Source organism: Sinohyriopsis cumingii, chromosome 15, assembly GCF_028554795.1.
Source record: "Sinohyriopsis cumingii isolate HCF-2022 chromosome 15, ASM2855479v2, whole genome shotgun sequence".
NCBI classification, from domain to species: Eukaryota; Metazoa; Mollusca; class Bivalvia; order Unionida; family Unionidae; genus Sinohyriopsis; species Sinohyriopsis cumingii.
Genome location: NC_142975.1, coordinates 70,984,545 through 71,003,227, shown reverse-complemented (window position 1 = coordinate 71,003,227; position 18,683 = coordinate 70,984,545). Strand labels below are relative to the sequence as shown.

The following is an 18,683-nucleotide window of genomic DNA, read 5'->3' as shown; positions in this document are numbered from 1 at the left end:
AGTTAATACGTTACCTTGCTTTCTATATATGAAGTTGCCTACTAAAAAAATCTGATACATTACTAAGTTAATAAGTTACATTGCTATCTATATATGAAGTTGCCTACTAAAAAAATGATATATTACTAAGTTAATACGTTACATTGCTATCTATATATGAAGTTGCCTACTAAAAAAATCTGATATATTACTAAGTTAATAGGTTACATTGCTATCTATATATGAAGTTGCCTACTAAAAAAATGATATATTACTAAGTTAATAAGTTACATTGCTATCTATATATGAAGTTGCCTACTAAAAGAATCTGATACATTACTAAGTTAATAAGTTACATTGCTATCTATATATGATGTTGCCTACTAAAAAAATCTGATACATTACAAAGTTAATATCAGCCCACAGACAATAGTTTTATTCAAATGTAACCAGAAATAACCACTTTTATCTGACCTACATGTAAGAATTATGCAGGCAGAAAAAAAATCATTTAAAGCAACTCAGATTAAAATTCTTGCTATCATCTGAATATGGCAAGTTAAAAATATGAACAGTGTGAACTTCAAGTGACAACTGTGATAGAAACAAGAATTAGGCCAAAAGCTATGTCTTGTCTGTCTGCTCTGCTGAAACATACCCCAATTACCCTCCACAGCCAATGGAACATAAAAATTAAAATTAGGTCATTATGACCTCCTGAGATGAGTGCCCTCTTCGATGAACACAGCCATCATGTTTCATGACTGTACATGCAACAATATTAGAGAAACAGAGCTAAATGTAAAATCTTACCACTAATGCTTACATCAACAACAATGTCAATGTTGTTTGGAAAGTGATACCAATGCTTCTCAAGTCAAACAAAAATCAAAATGCAGAACTATTAAACCAGACAACAAGTTAGAAACCATCAAACATGCAGCCTTACAATAGATGACTGTTGCAAACAGATCTATAGCTCTTGGGAGATAAATCTGCAATAATACACGTAACGGGTAGAGTCCATCTCAAATGTGTATGGGGAATTGTCGAACACAAATAAACCAATGAATGAATTTCAGAAAATTGATGTCTCTCATCTGACATCTTCAATAATTCATAATTTCTGACTTATTTGTTAGCTAAAGTTAAAAAATAGAACTTACTCTCCATAAATCTGCAGCATACCATCTTGTATTTACAATAATATTTACATAAACATTACAGGTTTATATCCATTGATTTGTATTTATCTGTATATACCATACATCCCACTTCAAACAGTATTAACTCAGACCTGCAATTGTACCATGTGTTGGCGATAAGGTCCATTTTATTCATTTCAAATCCTAGACATAAGGAATGCCATATAGCATGATCTGCCAGCTTGTCTTGCAGTGGCAGACTGATGTCTATGATGTTATCTTTAATGTATCTTATACATGAAAAAATGCAGAAGACCAGTTTCAGAAATCCTTTACTGGTGATAGTGATGTTATCCGGAGTCTAAAGTCACAATACTTTTATTGTTGTACAATACTGTTGGAATATCATGATTATAATATTTTTATCATATCCAGCACACTGAGGCCAAAGTTACATCTTGCAGAAAATTCCATTTTTTCCTACGACTATTGCCTAAAAACTATTGCTAGTTATATCTGACAAATATCTATGTTGTTATTGTTATTATGGGTTTGAACGCCATTTTTCAGCATACAATAGGCTATGCATGGCGGCCAGTATTAAAGGTGGAGGAAGAACCCGGGAAAACCCTGAGAAGAACCACCGACACACGAGAAGCTACTGGCAAGCTTTCTCACATACCCACATTAGCCGAATCCTAGACTTGAACCCACGCATACAGAGGTGAGATGGCAGTGATCTGTAATGGAGAGCACTTTAGACCACTCGGCCACTCTGGGCCCCTGACAAATATCTATTGATTGAAATGTACTGGAAAACAAATTGTGACTTTTTCATTCTGCAATTTAATAGAAAGAAACAAAATAAAATGGCAATTTCTTACCATGCTTTTTCTGATCCTCCTGGCATCAGGGATGGGCCATACCTGGCTCCATCTTCTCCTCCACTGACCCCACTTCCTACATACAGCAGCCCCTTCCCCTCTAGGTACTTACACCGCCTCTGTAAGAAACATCTTTGTTGGTTGCATTTTCTTAGACAGTTCATACTGCTATCAAGATTTATCTCCCTTTTCAAATCACAAAAACATCCACAATAATTCTAAGTTGCATTGTTCTTAATAGGAAGAGTTGCACTGTCTTTTATTAAACTGGGTAACAGATATAATACCACGCAATTATGTTGTCTACATCATAATTACAACACATTTTCAACATACGGACAATGACAAATGACACTGAACTGAAACAATTCTGTCGTGTCATGTTAACATATGACAATCATGAAGATAAATCTGGCGACCTGAAACTAAAATGTTTCTTACCATTATTAATGTACATTTCTTACCTGTGAAATGCTAATGAATTCTCACTCCAGCAGTATTTTTATGACATTCTAAGAGGAATTTTCCTTTGCAGTTTTATGTCAAGTTGAGATGTAGAAAATAATATCAAGAGTTTTTCTTTTTAAATCAGGAAAGTGACTGTTGATCCCAAAATAGATGTACAGTCAAGATATGTTTGGATGAAATACAGTTTGTATGAAAAATTGTATGAACATAATATGAACAATTGATACAATAAATATAAGTATTTTTTAGTACAAAGTGAATCAGCATGCACAATGAATACTGACCATACTCCCCCACAAGTCTAACTATCTTGCAACTACACAGACCCAGGTCTGCCACTGCATACTGTGCTGGCAGAGCTAGGTCTAAGCAGTTTGTCAGAAGTAATCTGCGGAACAAAACAACACAGGCCCTGATTTTCCAGTGCATTTTTTGTCAACAGACAGGGTTTATGTTGTCTGAAGCTGGGCTTGACTGGAAAGCAAGTAGTGGCAGTAGGAAGATAGCAAATAATGGACACAAGAAAGTAGAGATGATCATGTTTGACTGTACTCAGATATGTTTATGAGTGATGGATTTAACAAAATACACATCATCATTAAAATATATTTGCATCTAATTACAAGCACATTATCAAACTTGGTTACAATAAAATAATAAAAGTTATATTGCAGCGCCTTTAGTATACTTATCGATGTAAATGTGTATGACATGGCAGCAATTTGATTTCCATACCAGACTATAAACTGCCAGATGCTGCTGAAAGCTTTCATCCCAAAAACAGCCACAAAAATACTTTGTATCAGTGTTTATAAATATAACATGATTTTTGGAACTTTTATATTAACACTGAGATTTATAATCAATCAAAAGGACATTTACCTAACATAAAAGAAATTTCAACCGTCCACATTAAATATACTTAAATTTACCTAGCATAAAAGGAATTTCAACCGTCCACATTAAATATACTACATTTACCTAGCATAAAAGAAATTTCAACCGTCCACATTAAATATACTTAAATTTACCTAGCATAAAAGGAATTTCAACCGTCCACATTAAATATACTACATTTACCTAGCATAAAAGGAATTTCAACCATCCTCATTAAATATACTTACATTTACCTAGCATAAAAGAAATTTCAACCGCCCACATTAAATATACTTACATTTACCTAGCATAAAAGAAATTTCAACTGTCCACATTAAATATACTTACATTTACCTAGCAGAAAAGAAATTTCAACTGTCAACATTAAATATACTTGCATTTACCTAACATAAAAGAAATTTCAACCGTCCACATTAAATATACTTAAATTTACCTAGCATAAAAGGAATTTCAACCGTCCACATTAAATATACTACATTTACCTAGCATAAAAGGAATTTCAACCATCCTCATTAAATATACTTACATTTACCTAGCATAAAAGAAATTTCAACCGCCCACATTAAATATACTTACATTTACCTAGCATAAAAGAAATTTCAACTGTCCACATTAAATATACTTACATTTACCTAGCAGAAAAGAAATTTCAACTGTCAACATTAAATATACTTGCATTTACCTAGCAGAAAAGAAATTTCAACTGTCCACATTAAATATACTTACATTTACCTAGCAGAAAAGAAATTTCAACTGTCCACATTAAATATACTTACATTTACCTAGCAGAAAAGAAATTTCAACTGTCAACATTAAATATACTTACATTTACCTAGCATAAAAGAAATTTCAACCATCCACATTAAATGTACTTACATTTACCTAGCATAAAAGAAATTTCAACCATCCACATTAAATGTACTTACATTTACCTAGCATAAAAGAAATTTCAACCATCCACATTAAATATACTTACATTTACCTAGCATAAAAGAAATTTCAACCATCCACATTAAATGTACTTACATTAGTATCCGAATACTCTGAGTTCCCTCCATCGATGATGATGTCACCCTTCTCAAGAAATGGGATCTAAAATTAGATTTAATCTTTCATTAGATTTATTCATTTCAGCATATTACTTTCTTTAGTCTGGTTAAAGAGTGAACGAGTTCAGATTAGCTTATAACAGTTATAGAGTGAAACGAGTTCAGATTAGCTTATAACAGGTATAGAGTGAACGAGTTCAGATTAGCCTATATTAGTTATAGAAACTGCTACCAGTGGTTAAGCAGAGCATGGAATCGCCAACAAGCATGTATCACGATACATATTACAGTATCTGTTTATAATACAATATGTATCCTAACTCTATCTGTAAACAGTTACAGAGTGAATGAGTTCAGATTAGCCTATATTAGTTATAGAAACTGCTACCAGTGGTTAAGCAGAGCGTGGAATCGCCAACAAGCATGTATCACAATACACATTACAGTATCTGTTTATAATACAATATGTATCCTAACTCTATCTGTAAACAGTTACAGAGTGAATGAGTTCAGATTAGCCTATATTAGTTATAGAAACTGTGGCAAACGGTTAAGCAGAGCTAGGTATCACCAACAAGCACGTATCATGAAACACATTATAGTACATGTATCTGTTTATAATACAATATGTATCCCAACCCAACTCTATCTGTAAACAGTTTTCCCTCTCTATAAAATACATCAATATAATGCAATCCATGCAAGCATAGGTGTGGTCACTGATCCCAAAATAATGGAAGAATATTTTAAAAAGGTAACTTATTTAATATTATTTTAGGTTTTGGTTTATTATAACTCATTATATAATACCGGTAATACATTATCACAGACTAGTTTTTCATAAAACATTCCCATGAACACATAAACTTGTTTGTAAAGTGCTACCCATCTATAGTACTGTTTGTAACATTAATGCTTGACATACAAAAGATGATATTTAATAACATGAAATCAAAACTTTAATTGGTTCACAACAGTCAAGAACTAAAATTAATTACAATATGCTGTTAAGGTACCAATAACATAACAAATTTTTAATTAATTTAATGGCAAACTAAGATGAACATAGCAATTTATTTCTTGTGATCTCATTGACCTAAACTGTGTGACACTATTCTATTGAGACACCTTGCAATGTGACAGGTGTTCTTCACTGTGGCAAAGGAAACAATCCCACACTGCACAGTATATTTTATATTTAAAATCACAGTTCATTTTTGACCACAAAATGTTTTTAATTTTGTTTTGGTTGACTAGTTGAACAATACTGCTCTACTGAAAGGAAGAAATCAAAATCAGTTTAAATCAATGGAAATGTTCAGCTATTCCAAAAATCAACACTTTAAATTTCACCATAAGCTTCTGGTAGAAAAATATTTTTCAAAGCATACACAATGGAAAATCTATATATTTATTAACACATTATCACAACAGCTGGCTTTGTAAGCTGTAATAGCGGGCTGTCAGTATAACGAGGAAATTTATATAAAGTGAGCACTGTAATATACCCCAGTGTAAGCCACCTTTATAACAGCAGAGTACAGTATAAACTACCTTGCCTACAATATAGTACAGTGTAAGCTAGCTTGCCTACAATATAGTACAGTGTAAACTACCTTGCCTACAATATAGTACAGTGTAAGCTACCTTGCCTACAATAAAGTACAGCATAAACTACCTTGCCTACAATATAGTACAGTGTAAGCTACCTTGCCTACAATATAGTACAGTGTAAGCTAGCTTGCCTACAATATAGTACAGTGTAAGCTACCTTGCCTACAATATAGTACAGTGTAAGCTACCTTGCCTACAATATAGTACAGTGTAAGCTACTTTGCTTACAATATAGAAACATGTAAGCTACCTTACCTACAACATAGCAAGGTGTAAGCTAACTTGTCAGCAATATAATACAGTGTAAGCTACCTTACCTACAACACAGTAAGGTGTAATTTACCTTGTCTGCAACACAGAACAATGTCATGACTCGCATGAGAATGCAGAAACTTCATAAACAATGGATGAAGTAAAACCTACTTGCTTAGAATCTGAGTGACTAATCAAAAGTTTTTAAAAGAGTCTGTCACTTTTAAAAAAGTGTCATTTAAAAGTGTCAGAAAAAGACAAAGTATGAAACATACCACTACAGAAAGTTTCAATATCATGTAAGTGTTATGGTTTACAAAATAAATATTTCAACATTTGCAAAAATGAATTTCTTGTTACCAGTTTTTCAATAAAATCATCCACAGCATCTCCAGCTTTGACAAGAAGCATGACACGTCTTGGTTTCTTTAGCAGTTTACACATCTCCTCTAATGAGTGAGCACCAATGACCTTTGTGCCCTTGGCTTCTTTTGCCAAAAACTCATCAACCTTAGAGACAGTTCTGTTGAAAGCCACAACCTGTAGATAGATTAGTCAACATGTTTTAAGATTAGGCATGATAATATATAGATGAGAAAAGTGTTCATGGAAGTTAAATCACAGTGTAAATCTAAACTAAGATGTACTGGATATACAAATGTACAGACACTATCTGCCACGTATGTTAATTAGCATACAGTTGCTGAATGTGGCCTTGATACTTAGCTATCTTAGAGTTACTGAACGGTGATATCTTTTTATTTGTTACCTGACAGCAGAAATGTCCATGGCAACGTTTATCCTGGATAACTGTGAACATTTTCTCACAAAGACCTCATCTTCTTGGAGTATAATGTATATTTAGCCACATAAAAATTTTGACATGTTAACATTTTGCAAAACATAAGAAAAGCATGTAAACCATGCCGAACAACTCAATCATTCTTAAAAAATTCTTGAAAATGATTCCAAATGCCCTAACCTTTGTTTCTACATAATTTGAAGTCAGAGAACTCGTGATATTCTACATGATTTGAAGAGATATCAAAATAACATGGTGTTTCGTTAAGATTTTCAGCTTTGAACACATAAAAATGGTGTTGTTATTAATGTTACCATTTACAAGGAAACAAACAACTGTACAAATATAAATCAAACTAGTGTCCCCACCACCTCCCTTACAAGACCATCTCTTCTGTGACAAAAAGATGACCTTATTCAAGGTGGCAGCGATTGGTTTTGGGCAGAAAATTTTAAAACTGTACCTCTGTTAACTTTTCTTCAAATGGCAGTCTCTCTTGAGAAGGTGTGTGTGACTTGGATTTTTAATGTAGCTTTTAACAATTTGTTCAGTCATATCGCTTTGATGTCTGCAGTGTGGCAGTTTATAGTGATGTCTAGCACTGGGGCATCATGCCACAGACAGGTAGCATGATGTCCCACCAAGTCACATTATTCTGACACAAGGCCAACCAGTTCTAACACTAACCTCTTAATGCTGAGCGCCAAGCGAGGCAGCTGTTAGTACCATGTTTGTAAGTCTTTGGTATGACTTGGCCGGGGATCGAACCCACGACCTCTCTTGAGAAGGAACTTATAAGCAAGAAGACTAATGTATTATATGACAGTGATGTACACACATTTTCATCTTGAATGAAATCATGAAAATGGTTTTTGTTTCCCAGCTGAAAGTGCAAAATTACACCTACATTAAGCTGGAAAAATCCTTTAGAGCCCAGGATAATTTAATTAATTTTGAATTGCATTTAAAATACTGTATCACTTACACAGAATTTTTTTAATGAAATGTATACAGTCATCATGCAAACTTCATGATAAAGTTCATCCAGTGACAATACTGAAACTCACTGTGAAACCATGATCATTCATGTTGAGAACTATATTCTGTCCCGTAACAGTGATAAAAATATCGATATTTACCTTGAAATCATTATCATTCATGTTGAGAACTATATTCTGTCCCATAAAAGTGACAATATCAAAACTCACCGTAAAACCATGATCATTCATGTTGAGAACTATATTCTGTCCCATAACAGTGACAATATCGAAACTCACCGTAAAACCATGATCATTCATGTTGAGAACTATATTCTGTCCCATAACAGTGACAAAATCGAAACTCACCGTAAAACCATGATCATTCATGTTGAGAACTATATTCTGTCCCATAACAGCCAGCCCTATCAGAGCAATATCTCCTCTGAAACAAAACAATATGTAAAATAAGTTCAAATTTATCAGTCTGTACAGTATGGGAATGGTAAACATATAAATAAAAGCACCCATTCCAAAAACTAATTTGCAATGCTGCCATTCAAATGAGTAAGTAGCAGTTATGATTCGACCCAGATGGTACATGCCATATTCCATTTAACCAATCAAAAACAGTGTAATGCTGCAGTAGATAAAATGGTACTGTTTGCAGGAATTGCAATCAAACATAATACTACCAGAAGAATATTGAATTTTGCTAATAGTCAATCAGGTGAAAGGGAAAAGGTGAAAGAAAAGCTACAAACTGGCATATAACCCTTGTTTCGTATCTTCCATTTACTATCAGACTTGTCAGCCATATTCAGGTCATATTTCTGAATGTAACAAGTTGCCTCCCTTTTTGATAAGGGTTCAGCTCCCCAGAGTTGATATTTAATTATTAAGTATATTGCTGAAAGATTCCTTTTTTTTGGGGGGGGGGGGGTAATTAGTTATGATCCCACTTTTAACACATTATTGGCTGTATCATAGTAAGGACACACCTTGTTAACCAACATGGACTGGCCTAGCATAATATTGAACCTGTGGCACTTGGATTATTTGTTTGTTCTTGTGAATTTAATGCCATTTTGCAGCATATGACAGGTTATACCTGGAAGCCAGTATATTCAATGGAGGAAGAACTAGGCAAAACCCAGGAAAAATGACTGACCCATGGGAAGCTACTGGCTTTCTCACATACCACACTGGCTAAACAGAGGCTTCAGAAACATGGCCAGAGGTGAGATGTCAGTGATCTGTAAATGTGAACACTTTAGATCACCCTTGGTATATTATGAGACTGCAATGAACTGATGACATACAGTCATGTACTGAATAAAGAAAACTATGTTGTAATGTTTTATTATCACAACTACCGGCAATACAAGCTAAAAATTAAAAACTATCTGTTGTCACTAGATCTTTTTGTTCATTAAAAATGCTTAATAAGGGAAGGTAATTCCATGATAGCAAGTGAACCAGTCTATATAATACTAAAATGTTACAATATGCAATAATCTACTGGTACAGAGACCTGGAACACAACTCATAATTATTATTAGCATCTGTCGAGTAATCTATGTATTTCTGCAGTCCAATTTAAGTTTATATCATATAATAATTTTTTATGTTCCAAAGCAAAAGAGGACTGACCCACAAGATGACAGGATATTTTTTGTGTTAGATCAGGTAAATCCTTACAGTAAGAGAAAATACAGCAAGAAAAGTTTTTGCAGGCGATGGTTTCACTACACAATGAATTAATCTTTTGTTCTGGTTTTCTCTACACACTGAACCAAATCAGATTGCAAAGTGTGCACTGTAAAAATCATGCACCAATAATGGCTCTTATTGGAAGGACATTTTTGGGTAGGGTAAGTGGAGCTGAACTAATATGAAATAAAAAATATACCTTTCACGCCATAATAAATAAATGAAAGTCTTTCAATATATACATGCTTATTCTCATCTAAAATAATCACTTCTTAAATCTCAACGGGAATGACAGGACATTTGAGATTTTTAAGAAATATTTAAAACTAATTAACTTAAGTGATAACCATACTCAAATACTACCTGAAAACTATTAATAGAACCATATAATTGGATTCAGCACAGCAGTGTCTGCTATTTTAAACATGAAATCAACAACTATATAGCTATTGGCAACTATTACTCTGCACCTGGATGATACAGATCAGGCACATGCAACCCATGGACCATGGGTGACCTGGTTTTATGGGCTTATTCACATTATGTGGTGTGACTTTAAAAATTGTGCAACTGGCCCACACCATGCAGGAAGTTGCATATGCCTATAGTGTTTCAGCAAAAGGGGATGCTCAAAGGCCATGACTAAACATAAAATTCTGACAAACTTGTGCCTACCATGTTGCCTGTAACTGGAGATCTACATGTACAATATTTGGCCCATGACAAGGCAAGGGGTCACCTGAATAACTGTCAAAAAGGATATGCTTATTTTTCAGATAAAAATGTCCTTAGTAAATGTTTTCCAAAAAAAATGTAAAATGGGGGTGGTGTTGTCATTACATAAATACTGGTTACATATTGGCCATTGTGCAAAGGAATATAATGTTTGCACCATAATGGGATTCTCTCTCAACTGTATAGAATCAGTGCAAATGCTGTTACTGCAATAAGACAATATTCAAAACAGTTTACCAATATTTATTTTTGCTACCCATGGAAACTGACTTTGGAGACGGTGTTTTAGTACATGGTGGCTTTTGTAGTGTGTTTCCTCAGTGAAGCAAAGATAAATGTAATTGTCAATCCACTACAGTAATATGCCAGTAATATACTTGTATCATGTTACACTTTTTAATTTTTCACATTACTGATTGGATATGAATGAATTCATTCTTTGTTATTTGTTGCAAAATTATGCATGTTCCAATTGTTTCCAAAATTTTGGCTATAGATACATGTACATGACTGTTCATAATTTTAACAGTACAGACAAGAAAATGAAGTCAACTTCTGTCATTGCAAGTGCACTACATTTAACAGTTTGGAAGTTTATAATCCTCAATACAAGTCCCTAGAGGTTTAGAACAGACCCAGGGACTAGTTCCAAGTTCTTATCCTCTGGTTAAGTCCTTGGGGGATTGTGCACTATATTTAACAGTTTGGAAGTTTATAATCCTCAATACAAGTCCCCAGAGGTTTAGAACAGACCCAGGGACTACTTCCAAGTTCTTATCCTCTGGTTAAGTCCTTGGGGATTTGGACAGATTCAGGTGGCATTGTTAGTTGCAAATCCGAATTTGTCTTGTGATGCCCATTAAGTGCATATGTGTATTTAGTCATAGGGTGGGAATAAAATTAGTTTCTAAGTTGTGACTGATGTGCAAAGTCCCTGGATGTAAAGACAGACCACGTGACAAATGTTGGTTGCATATCTAAATCTGTCTTTGTTATGTTAAGTGTGGAAAGACTTTGAAAATAATCTGTTGGAATCATCCTTGACACAAGTGTTGATGATGACTATGAACATTAAAATAATTTGAATGTCTTGACTATCGATGAAAGAATATATTTAAGAAAAAAGTTAAATCTACACTTGAAGTTCTTAATTGTTTTATGCCCAAATATATGATGCCAAATAAAACAATATGTGTGGTTCTGGTTACCCAATCAACCCTACAATTTTTACCAACAAATCCTGAAAAAAGAAGAAAAAAGTTGAGAGAAAACAAAAGGATGTATCGATGATGAAAGTTAAATTCAGGATGAAAATGATGCTTATTTTCTAGTTTATGCTCTATTTAAATCCATCTGGATTTACTTACCTACCTACACTCATTTTTTTCTCCAATAAGAACCAAACATATTTATTTTGTCCTAAATGATACATTCAATAAAAGGATAAATAATACAAATGCAGACTCCAGTCTACCAATAACATGCTTTATGTCATCCAAATAACCTTCTTCCTCTTCAAGCCCAAAACCAAATTGTATAAAAATACTGGCTTTTTTCTGGTGGAATAATCTGCAACTGTCTACATAAAGATATTAAACAAAGGTCGTCATCAGTGCAGCCTTCCTTTTATCACATATGTTCAAAATGGATGCATTCTGATAATGGTTAAAATGGGTTATGGACAACTTTGCTGTATATTTGTATATATATATATTTTATACAAAATGTTTCTAGGTCTATGCTTGTGTGTGTGTGTGTGTGTTAGCAAAAAAGGTTTCAATCATGCATGTATATACAATGCTGTGCGTGCTAAATCCATACTCTTGGTTATTGTACACAAAATATGATACTGTTTTTGCACGATACATGTACTCATTTCCTAGCTGCATTTGATATATTTGCCTTTACATATATAAATAATTGAGGGCCATGTGGGGAGAATAATTACTTTTTTAATAATTCTGTAACCCTCATAAAATAACGACTTTATTTTTATTATATTATTTTGGAATCAAAGTGTCCACTAGTGCTTTTCAAAAAGGTGTTGGGATAAATATGGCATGTGATATATCAGGACAGGACTGTTCTTCATGCCAACAGGATATACAAAATCTAATATCTGCAGAGCTTCTAATGGTGGATCTCAGCAGGATATGATACAAGTACTTTACACCTGCTGTTCCACTCCCTTGACAATGACCTTTCATCCAGGTAAAGGATAGGTTATACAGTATACCTTCTAATGATTCAAACATCAATCAGCCAAAACTTCCTGTCACATAAAACATTCAGATGATTCTATGTGGGACTCTTTGTTTTAAGTAGATATATAGGAATGGATGAAAAAACAGGGTGGAGTACATCCACGGTCCTTGTAATACTCTTCTCTTTGACCTTGAAAAATGCACAACAATTAGAAACTCAAACAACAAATCTGGGACCTTAGTACTTTCATAGTACTTCCAGTTTGCAAAGTTGAACTGCATTTACAGCCAGGATCCAGCAAACAGGATGACATTATGTAGTACAGTACAACCTGACGTGAGAGATTTATGACTGGTGACTAAGAAAAGACAAGTCAGTTTTTAAAGATGCTGGTCAGAATGGACAAGTGTTATTTTAAGTTATTAAGTTGTAATTTATATGTACAAAAAGAGAATTGATAAAACTGAAGTACACAAGTATTATTTCAAGTCACTTAACCTGAAGGACAAGCAGTCAACTGAAAATTTGTTGTGTCCTAAAACTACCACATTAGAAGGCTACTTGACACTTACGACATGGAACTGGTTTTACAAAATTTCCCACAATTTGTCCAGAATTGAGATTTTACTTGAGGGTAATCTTCAAATGTTCTTCCTCTGAGACAACTCTGTCCTGGCAATTAAAGATAACAGTTGTGTTATCATTTTTTATTTTCAATGTCTGCTAAATATTACATGAAACCTGCCTCTAATAGTCACTTGACAGTATAATATGGACCAGAATCTTTTACAAAGAGGTTAAAAATGATAATAAAAACAAGAAAAGCAAGCCTAAAGTTAAGATTTTATATGCAGGTGTCCTTTATATTTTTGGGGCATTTTCTGTTTGGTGTTAACATCAATTATAACACATTACTGGCTATATCATGCCAAGGATATGGGAGCCAAATGCCTTTCCCAAGGGCATACAATGGCTTGAGATTGGTCTGGCCTGGAGAGGATTGAACATGCAACCCTTGGATTATAAGCCAATGCTCTACCAAGTGATCTACTACAACTCCCTCCTTTATACTGAGGTGTCAGGTAAAGCAGGGTTATTATGTAGTTAAAAGGTCAAAGGTGACTTGGATGATTTTGACAAGTTGATATTTCATATTTATTTTGTTAACAGTATAATTAGTAATTTACATATTTGCCTACAGTATTTCTCCTCTGACAAGACCTGGGTACTAGGTCTTTCTATCAACATGATATACTTTGTAAATATTTGCAAAAAGTTTGCAAAACTACACATACCTGTAAATTTGAATTTAGCTGCATGTTCCTATAAGCCATCTACAAGTCTCTAATAGGTGAACTATTATTTCTACAGTCTTACAACCTGATTTTTTCTAAGTCTGTGAAAGTCATACTGGTGACAAATTAATTTATAGGTCACAAGCAAACCTCACCTGCAGGTGGCCTGCCATTACATCCATAAAAGTTTGGCGGCCAGTGGCCAAATGATTTGAAAGATTAAATTTTCTCAGGCTGACTTCTACTTAAAATTATTTTATAAATATTGTAGTCTAAATGCACTAACCTCAAAATGCATGTCCAGTAATTACATGGATTTATTACTGGATACTGGATAAATATGGTAGCCTGAATGAGATAAACCACAATATGCATGCAATCACATGGACTGAGATAATTATTGGAATTGGAATGAGCTAACCATCTACTTTCATATCATGCATGGATATATATGTTAGTCTGATTGAACTAACCATGATGGGTATATACTGTCATCCTGCAAACTTGTATATGGTAAATAGCTCATTTTATTACCCAGATTATCATCAACAAGTGGGTACCAGAGTCCCCGCATACCCGTTGGCATCTTTACAGATCGGAACCATTTTCATTTAGAACCAACATCATAAAAAGTATTTTAGTCAATCTCCATGTTGGTCATACACAATGAGTAGCAATAAGATTTTCAAGATATCATGGACATTCTGGAAGTCAGTATGGTACCATTTCATCTAGGACCAACTAGACATTTTAAGAAGCCTTCTGGTGAAAACCCCACGTCAATATGATTTTCTGTTCTATAGGTAAAGTAATCACAAGATTTTCAAGATGGCTGCAGCAGTGGCCATATTGGGAATCACACTGGCTCCATTTTTCAGACAGGACCAAAAGTCTTTTAGAGAAGCCCCTCTTGTTCATAAAACTATCCACTCAGGAAGAGTAACACAAAGGTGGGCATATTGATATCTGGTTGGCCCCATTTTCATTTTGGACCAGCCAGTCTTCTTGTGAAAACCCCATGTTGATGTGACATTCTGCTAGGAAAAGTAGCAATAACAAAATTTTCAATATGGCTGCCATGGTGGCCAATACTGGACAACAAATCAGTACCATTTTATTTAGGACCAAATAAATATGATAAAACGTCTTTCAGTGAAAACTCCATACTGATATGACCATCCATTCCACAAGAGTAGCAATAACAATATTTTCAAGATGGCTGCTGTGTTGGCCATACTGAACATTCAACCAACACCATTTCCATTCAGGACCAACTATATCTTGAGATGAATGTGTTTGTGTCAGTTTCTTGGTAACACAGCATTTGTTTTAAAAAAATTGGCCCTAACTACTGATTTTCAGTATAATCAGCACATAATACCATCTGCATTTCCTATAATAAACAAGTGACAAACACATTAGGATCAACCCATATCCACTAACCTGAAATCAGTGATTTTGTTAATGGATCAGTAAAATCCCAGCCCTTACTAATCTGCTAGAGCATTGAAAATTCTGCCAGTCGCCATCATAACAGTTAATAAGTACAGTATGTTATGTTATGTCTACCAACATTCTACAATAGACTAGGCACAATATTTTCCTATGACATAGATTTACATGAGTTAATCTATTCATCAAATAAATTCTGGTGATTATTGTCAAAATTCTTTGTGCAGCTGGGACATGCCTGGTGTACCGGAGCCAAACAATGAATAATGATGACAACAAAATTTTGAGCACGACTTTAGTACTGGGCAATTGGAAATGTTTGTGTTTGTCCACTCTCAGAATCATACTAAAAACATGTTATAATATGTATACTGTTGCTGATAAATATAAAATACATTGTGCAGCAACAGCTGGAAATATGTGGAAGTTTATGCAATGTACACATACCCCTCCAAAATTATAAATACAAGCATGAGCAGATAAAGAAAGTACCAGATAGCAGAAATACTGGGAAAATGCACATGAATGGCCAAAGTACAATACAGCAAAGGATGTGATTGGTGAGTTTCTCCACTGCATATTCAGAGAAATAAAAAAGTACATGGGGTTCTTTATTATGATTCATTGATACAGCAGGTGCAAACACTTGAATAAATCATCTCTGAACTCAAACTAATATTGGTACAAGTCATGTCATCAAGTTATGGCGTGTTGCTGGACCAAGAAACAGACTAGGACTTATGGACATTGTTCCAATAATCAATTTATTCAGAAAATGAATAAGAAATTTCAATGAATCTTGTTTGTGAAACGCAGCTATTATTGTTTTAAGTTGATATTAAATATAAATGTTGAATTAGAAACTGAACTATCTTTTGATTAGTGAAATTTAGGTAGTGTCAATAAAATTTTGGTTGTGGTGACCCTGTGGGCTAGTGGAAAACAAAATATAAAGTATTATTTTGTTGTAAGCTGGGAAAAAATCTTAATATTAAGCTGTGCAAATCACAACACATGTATATGCTTTTCCATTATAAAAAGAAAAGCTTAAAATGCAAATCGACAACCAGATATCATGCATTCATTTGCAGGGAGCCATGTTAAACTAGCTGGATGAGGGTTTGACTTGTAATCAGGTTCAACATCGAATCAGACCGGCCAAGGTCAGCTGCCTTTGTATGGTAAAGGCTCTACATGATATAGCCAATAATGTCAAGAGTACTGTTAAAATCAACAACAACAAAATCACAACAAACCAGCTAAATATGTGTACAATCCTTGCAAACCACCTACAATCCTTCATAGATGCAAGTCTTAAAAATGTGAAAGGAATATGGTAACTTCAACTATGACCAACACTGACATGGGACCATATCCTGACATCAAACACTTATTATTACAGTGCGGTTCATTAATTGCAAGTCTATAATAGATACTAATCATTACAGTGGGGTTCAGTAATTGCCAATCTATAGTAAATACTAATCATTACAGTGGGGTTCAGTAATTCCCAGTCTATAGTAAATACTAATCATTACAGTGGGGTTCAGTAATTGCCCAATTGTTATAAATACTAATTATTACAGTGGGGCTGATTAAGTGAAAGTCTGTAATAAATACTAATCATTACAGTGGGGTTCAGTAATTGCCAATCTATAGTAAATACTAATCATTACAGTGGGGTTCAGTAATTGCCCAATTGTTATAAATACTAATTATTACAGTGGGGTCAATTAAGTGAAAGTCTGTAATAAATACTAATCATTACAGTGGGGTTCAGTAATTGCCAATCTATAGTAAATACTCATCATTTCAGGGGGGTTCAGTAATTGCCCAATTGTTATAAATACTAATTATTACAGTGGGGTCAATTAAGTGAAAGTCTGTACTAAATACTCATTATTACAGTGGGGTTCATACATTTCCAGTCAATAAAAAATGGAGTGGGAAGGGTAGTCAGCACTTGTAGGAAAGACTAGTTAAGATTTAGCAGGACTATTACATTTCTCAAAGGGGTCCGGAGTGGCAGAAAGCACTCTCCGTTATGGATCACTGCCATCTCACCTGTCTGCATAGGTTCGAGTCTCAGATTCGGCCAATGTGGGTTATGTGAGAAAGCTTGCCAGTAGCTTCTCGATGGTCGATGGTTCTTTCTGAGGTTTTTCCGGGTTCTTCCTCCACCAGTAATACTGGCCGCCATGTATAGCCTATCGTGTGCTGCAAAATGGCGTTAAACCCTACAACAACATTTCTCAACTAGCCATTCTTGCCTGAAGAAATTGATCTGACTTCCCTCTGACCTTTCCTACCCCATTTTTGACATTTGGATATTTATGTTGGAGTGTAGGTCAGAGTAAATTCCCTATAGAAAAAGCTGGAACTCAGTGCCACCATGTGGTGGCGGCATAGGGTAGCTTAGCCAACTTAAGCCACACCTCAACATTGATATTCAGATGTCAAATAGGGTTAGAGGAAACTTGGATTATGAAGAAACTTATTAAATTCTAGGCTTGCTTGGGGAAAAAAAGAATCAAAATTTTCCACGTCAAAATTGTGTATGCAGTTCTCTTTAAAAATATAATCTGGAAAAAACGTTCAAATGGCAGAAGCATATAAAAGACGTTAACACGTGTTTCGTCAACTCTAAAACAGAAGAACTTGAGAATAAAAGAAAAATGAAGTCTGTATTTATGGTTCTTTCGTATATCTTGTGATATGACTATTATTATTATTATAATTAAAAGGGTCCTATACAAATCGACCAAGTACACATTATCCAAGGTCAAGCTCGTGTGGTCACCTGAATGACCACTGTCCAAATGCTGAACTTTCTATGACAAAGTGACCGGATATTTCAACATAAAATAACGATCTTGCAAACCATAACATTGTTATCAAAGAAAGACAGCATTAAAATTACTTACTGTGGCTTTGACATCTTTGTGTAAATATTGATATTAATAACTTAGTGAACAACTGTATCAATCGTGCATGCACTGACGACTAATGCCAAAATTCAGAACACTGCCGGTAAATGTCCGCTTTAACAACCAAAAGACGCCTGTCTATGTTGACCAATCAATATTGAGATGTGTATTTCGTGATTGTCACTTTCGTGATAATGAAGTATATACAGAATTTTCAATGAATAGGAAACCAGACTCGTCGAGTTAGACTTGTTATCTACTGTTTGTTTTACTCAAGCATCTATTTAGG

The 18,683-nt window shown here is 34.3% G+C and overlaps 1 protein-coding gene across 2 annotated transcripts in view; it reads right to left on the bottom strand.

Moving 5' to 3' along the window:
• Positions 1-18,584, bottom strand: part of LOC149782045 (6-phosphogluconate dehydrogenase, decarboxylating-like) — a 44,342-nt gene extending 25,758 nt beyond the window's left edge. The window contains exons 1-5 of one of the 2 annotated variants that reach the window (XM_089933452.1): positions 18,392-18,584; positions 8,437-8,512; positions 6,649-6,828; positions 4,400-4,465; positions 2,009-2,127 (exon numbers count right to left, since the gene is read on the bottom strand). In XM_089933452.1, coding sequence (XP_089789578.1) covers positions 2,009-2,127; positions 4,400-4,465; positions 6,649-6,828; positions 8,437-8,512; positions 18,392-18,405 — 455 coding nt within the window. In that variant the 5' untranslated portion in view covers positions 18,406-18,584. Of the gene's footprint in view, positions 1-2,008; positions 2,128-4,399; positions 4,466-6,648; positions 6,829-8,298; positions 8,344-8,436; positions 8,513-18,391 lie in introns of those variants that run through there. The other variant, XM_089933453.1, reaches the window with a different exon arrangement.
• Between the last annotated feature and the right edge of the window lie 99 nt (positions 18,585-18,683).